The 6197-nt window shown below is 37.2% G+C and overlaps 1 protein-coding gene across 1 annotated transcript; it reads right to left on the reverse strand.

Annotated features, from left to right (window-relative positions):
* Window positions 1-2023: 2023 nt before the first annotated feature.
* On the reverse strand, window positions 2024-5558 carry LOC141317009 (small integral membrane protein 45). Its single transcript, XM_073832876.1, has 2 exons — window positions 5346-5558; window positions 2024-5090 (listed from the first exon to the last, which is right to left on the reverse strand). The coding sequence occupies exon 2, from the start codon at window positions 5080-5082 to the stop codon at window positions 4876-4878; it is 207 nt and encodes a 68-aa protein (XP_073688977.1). The 5' UTR covers window positions 5083-5090; window positions 5346-5558; the 3' UTR covers window positions 2024-4875.
* Window positions 5559-6197: the final 639 nt, after the last annotated feature.

Below are 6197 nucleotides of genomic sequence, written 5' to 3' on the forward strand. Positions count from 1 at the left end.
TCCAAGCCGGATTCGAACTAGAGTAGGGTCCTGAGATTGGCGCTTCTTTTGATAGCTAGCTAAATTTTGTGGTCTGTATGGACTTTTTTCAACATGTCTGAGGTTTTTAGGGCTTAAGCTTTCAAATGTTGAAGGCTTGGTAGTTCCCCTGCAATAGATGCTTGAATTTTGCTTTAGTATATCCTGCTGTTGAAGTCTGGATGGATCTTGTTGTATGTCAGTTTGCTTTTTTTGAGCCCTCCTGTTGGATATGGGGATTGATCTTACACTTCTCTCAGTGGATAAAATGGGCATGAATCTAGATCTTTTGCTTTCTGCTGGCCATGTTTTACCACGCATATCAGCAGAATGTACTCTATTTGTCTCTAATTGAGGAATGGTCTTGACTGGCTTCAGTTGTGGTGAATTTAGGGATGTATCCACTGTATTGATGATGCTGTAGAACAAAGAACAATAAAAATGGACGAGGTAGTATTAAGCGAGATTAATAAACTAATATTTTCAATAGCTGAATTTTCAGAAGTGTAAAATATTGTAAAATTAAAGACAGCTATATGTAATATTAGGAAATTACACATGATGTGACAAGAGTTTCTCAAACTGGCATCTAGGGACCACCAGGGGGCGCAAGAGGGGCTCTATACAATATTTAAATGTATTTTTAGGGACCTATCTGAAGGTCCTTGGCATCAAAACGCTTAAAAACATCTCTACTCAGAGAAACGTACCTTTGTGGAGAACTATCAATCAGGTTCTCTTGTTCCAAGCTTTGCCCAGTCTGACTGAAGGAGGAAATATGGATGGGCTTCTTCAAGACAACAGATGGGGAAAGAGGCACAGGACAGGGAGACACTCTGGTAGGTGAGGTAGATGGATCACATGTGGGACATGGAGACAGACGAACAGGAGAGTAAGATGAAATAAAGTGAGAAGATGGACTTAGACGAGAGGGAGACGTGGATGAAGGTGAGAGACGGGATGGAGAAGAGCCTGAGGTTACAGGGCATGGTGAAAGACGGGAAGGAGAAGGAGGGATAAGACATGGAGAGAGTCTTGTTGAGGAGAGAGAAGGTGAGTTGAGGGGAGATCCAATAGGTAATGCGTTTCCAGTTAGATCTAGCTCCCTTGAGTTCATTGCCCACCTAGATTTCATAAAAAAAGTTTGAGCATGCAACACAAAATATATCCACCTTTTTCTTCAATGCAGAAGTAAGCCTATGGGCGAGACTTCTGGTTCATTATCCACTATAGAGAAATAACGAGAAGAATACCAACGTGCAGTAATTGGTAAAACTGTTTGAATTACAAACCAGTGTGTTCATAAGATAATACATACATTAAAATAACATGCACTCTTAAAAATAAAGGTTCTTCACAATGCCATAGAAGAAACTTTTTTGTCTAAATGGTTCCATAAAGAACCTTAGACCTCTGAAGAACATTTCTGTTTCACAAAAGGTTCTTTGTAGCAAAAGAAGGTTCTTCAGATTATAAAAAGGTAAGAAAGAGATCTTTAAAGAACCTTTGAATGGTTCTTTGTGGAACCAAAAATGGTTCTTCTATGGCACTGCCTGAAGAACCTTTTAAAGCACCTTTATTTTTAAGAGTGTGGTAAGACAGCAATTTGCAATGTCAAATAGCAAAACGAGTAATTTTGTACAGCTAAAAGTAGCTGGGCACGGATGAGACTGGAAGCCAGACCCATAAAATCTACAAATGGTCATGCCCGCTCTTACAGGAAGAAAAAGGTGAATAGTGAATTTTTAAATTCTGAAAATGATATGCAATACGACTGACCTGTGATCTTGCGGTCTGTTTACTGGAAGAGAGAAGCGAGAGAATGAAGGGGGAAGAGTGCGTCAGGAAATGGTGGGAACTAGACTTACATTCCCTCCATTCTTCTCATCTGAAGCTCCACTGTCTCTTTCACCCACTCTCTTCACATCACACTCGCTAAATGGCAGAATTTGTGAAACTCCAAAATCAAGTGAAAACATGCAAAAGTGAAGCATTTTTTGTCCAGTTTGTGTTTAATATAATATAGCTTCCAAATATTTCCAAGAGGGAATAACATGCTACAGTTGATGATACAATTATCCACTTTCTTACGAATGCCATTATTATATTATTATGATTGTCCAGAGTATGATCATAAGAACAGCTTAACACCGTTTTAACCCACATTTAAAGGGACAGCTGCATTTTGTTAATGAAAACTGTGTATCTACAAATTACAGACCAAGTGACACAAATATTGGCACATGAAAATAACTACAAAAAACTAATAAACTACTAATAATAAGGACATTGCAAAAGTTAAAACATCTACAACAGATGATACAACTAAAATCTAGCTGGTCTTGAAGATATGGCACTTTTTACCATTATTTGATGACTAATGACAAATTGCATGCTGAGTAGATTGCATTCCACACTTTACTCTGTATTTATCTCAGGATGTGGGTTTTCCAGATTTTTCAGGCATGTTCTAAAATGTGACGAGGAACATGACCGTCATGACCTGGAAACATTCCCTCTTGTTTGTTCATTGTATGTAATGTGTTTTCACACAATACCCCCTTCACATAAAAGTCAAGGTTGTTCCTCCAGTTTGGCCAAATGCCACCAAAATTTACTCTGACGCCGACTTGTGTAGGAGGTTGTGTGGTGGGAAGCATAGCTGTTTACTATAATACTATGATCCCATTAAAGCAGTGCTTCCAGCATTTATGCTATAATTATGACAGTAACTATTTAATCTATTTAATAAACAGAAATTAGAAAACAACCACAAACAATAGTTATTGAGGGGGAAAAAATGAAAAATTATTTCTTGAATGTGAATGTTTGTTTGTTTCAAAGTTTATTTCATTGATAGTTCCAGAACTAAAATTTACAGATGTACTCACCCCCTTGTCATCCAAGATGTTCATGTCTTTCTTTCTTCAGTCGTAAAGAAATTATGTTTCTTGAGGAAAATATTTCAGGATTTCTCTCCATTAGGTGGACTTCTATGGTTTCCTATGCTTCCAAAATGCAGTTTCAGTGCAGCTTCAAAGGACTCTAAAATGATCCCAGCCAAAGAATAAGGGTCTTATCTAGAAAAATTATCCACTATTTAAAAACAAAAATTATATACTTTTATCTAGGGCTGCAAAAATGTGGAAAATTTCAAGTGAATTTCGGTAACATACCAGAAAATTTTCAAACTTTCCAGGAAAAATTTTGCACCCCTTTGCAACCCTACTTTTAACCTCAAAAACTTGTCTTGTCTAGCACTGCGTGAACTCTGTATATTCCAGCTCAAGACAGTTATGGTATGTTGAAAACACTCATCTCATTTTCTCCTCCAACTTCAAAATCATCCTTCATTGTTGCAGAAGTACTGACCAGTGTTCACAAAGTGAACATGAAAAGAAGATCAAACACCCTTGACAAAAAAAACAAAACAAAAAACAGGTAAAACAGAGATGTAGGACGATTTTAAAGTTGGAGAAGAAAATGAGATGGGAGTTTTTCGACAAACCCTAACTGTCTTGAACTGGAATACAAAAATTTATGGTTAAAAAGTATATAAATTTAAACGTTTTTAGAAAATAACCAATCGTTTTGCTAGATAGAACCCTTCTTCCTAAGCTGGGATCAGTTTAGAGCCCTTTAAAGCTGCATTTAAACTGCATTTTGGAAGTTCAAACTTCCTTGGCAGCATAGAAGTCCATTATATGGAGAGAAATCCTGAAATGTTTTCCTCAAAAAGCCTAATTTCTTTATGATTGAAGAAAGAAAGACATGAACATCTTGGATGACAAGGGGGTGAGCAAATTATCTTTACATTTTTGTTCTGGAAGTAAACATCTCTATTAATCGTTAGTGTTACACTGTATTTCAAGAACTAAAAATATCTATACATTATTTCATTTATTTTTTGCTAAATTAATACTTTAATTTGAATAATTCAATGGTTTTGGTTAAATTGTATTTTAATGCATCACTGTTAATTGAATTAATTAATTTCATTTCAAGGTCAACTGAAGTGCTTTAAAATATGTAGTGTTATTCCATGTGTCTACGTAATTTCAGGAAGACAGAGCGGAACATATCAAGTAGCCCCGCCCCATTTTTAAAATAGCCAATAGTGTTTTGTTTATATCACAGCTTGGGCCAGAGCCATTGGGCTTGGTATAGCTGCATTTGACAGCGTACGACAGCCACAACCTCATTCATGTTGATATAAAATAGCATTCTGTGTTGAATTTAAATTACGAATACAATGCACCTTGTTCTGTCTTGTCTCTGGACTTCATTTGCCCCCAATGGAAAGCATATTTGCACAGTCTGAGTCATCCCCTATCCCCTATATAGTGCACTACGTGCCATTCACCAAACATAACTAATTCTGTGAACAAGTGACCAAAGCTTCAGCATTGTTTTATAGAGTAGGGGGCAGGATGCTTCGGATTCTAGAGAGCATTTGATTGGACAGAAAGCTTGATGAGAAGCTGAGGTGCAGGATGATGTCGTAAAATCGTTGGTCCATATTGGTTTTGAATGCCTTTTTCTTCTAGATGCTAATTTTCTCATTGTTTTGGAGCACACTAGCTTATAGATAAACTTAAGGCTAACATATTCATACTAAAAGTCAAAAAGAGTTTGAGAACCAGTACAGAACCACTACAGTAGAGGCAGTTTTCATGGTTAGTCTTGAAATAATCATTTTCATTCGTTTCGTTGAGTTCTGCAATGTATTATACTCTTTTGCTCTGTAATCTTGAGTGTAGATCTTTGCATATAACTACAGAAACCCTGTGAAAAGACAATGGAATTTGATAAAGTGGCATCAATATATCATTTGGCACAAACGTCTCAAACGTCCCATCATAACAAGGCGTTGCTGTCGTCATCTCTGCAGTGCGTTTGCCTCGTGGGAGCCAGCGGCTGGTGCCTCAGTGACTTGTTGCTCCACTTGTGGGCATCCTGAAGACCCGGCTCCAGAAAATACAGACATGCTCCGAAACCAGCCAGGACCAGGACTGAGACCAGCAGGTAGACAGGGACGAACCAGTCCAGAAACATCCAGGGCATTGTGTTATCTCAAAAGTACAGAAAAAGAGAAACAGAGAGACATTCGTATTATTCTCTAAGGGAGAATGCACCTGTGCAATGCAGTATATGAAATGCTGCATAATCCATATCAAACTATGACTGTACTGTCAGTCATACTTAACCATGCAGCATTCTATCAGTGTAGTACAATGAAGATGTGGTGCACTGGAAATGAAGTATACTTGTACATCATGCTATAAAACTTCCACACATGCACATATGGATCATGTGTTTCTACATACCTGCAGTCTTTTTTTGATTGTCTGAGAGCTGCTGCTGTAGATTTGGGTTTAAAGTCTCAAATCCTGGCTGAGCGGATAAAACCGTCTGATTAAAATGCAGAATAACAAAGCCCAATAGCAGATGATGAAGCTATGTGGACAATGAAATTTTATTTCATTCAGTGCTCTGGAATGAGGGCTTTTCTCGCACCCTTGCTTTCGTGCTCTCCTTGTCAAAGCTGTACCATCCCATTCCAGTTGGGAGGGGGGGGGGGTAACCATGGAAACATCTCTGACGAGGAAAGGGTCAGAGCAGAAGTTACGTAATTTTTTTGTAACCCTTTCTTCTCAGTGTTGCTCTCACATTCATAATCTTTTCATGGTAAACTGAAACATGGCAGATATCATTATAAATTAGAGAGTTTTTTGAAAAATGTTGTGTTGTATAAATGTGACCTTGGACCACAAAACCAGTCTTAAGGGTATTTTTCTGAAATTGAGATTGAGAAGCATAAAAATAATCTGGAATCTGAGGGAGCAAAAATATCTAAATATTGAGAAAAATGCCTTTAAAGTTGTCCAAATGAAGTAGCCATGCATATTACCAATTAAAAAATTAAGTTTTGATAAATTTACGGAACGGAATTTACAAAATATCTTCATGGAACATGATCTTTATTATCCTAAGGATTTTTGCAATAAAAGAAAAATCAATAATTTTGACCCATACAATGTAAAAAATATGCTCACAAATGTTTTCAATTACCCCAAAAGGTTGAAATAACCCACAGAATCATGCACATTAAGGATAGTTAGCAGTTCTGTCATTATCCCTGTTGAAAAAAACGGCATATGCTGGTTTTTCAACAGGGA

The sequence above is a fragment of the Garra rufa genome, unplaced genomic scaffold, assembly GCF_049309525.1.
Source record: "Garra rufa unplaced genomic scaffold, GarRuf1.0 hap1_unplaced_235, whole genome shotgun sequence".
NCBI classification, from domain to species: Eukaryota; Metazoa; Chordata; class Actinopteri; order Cypriniformes; family Cyprinidae; genus Garra; species Garra rufa.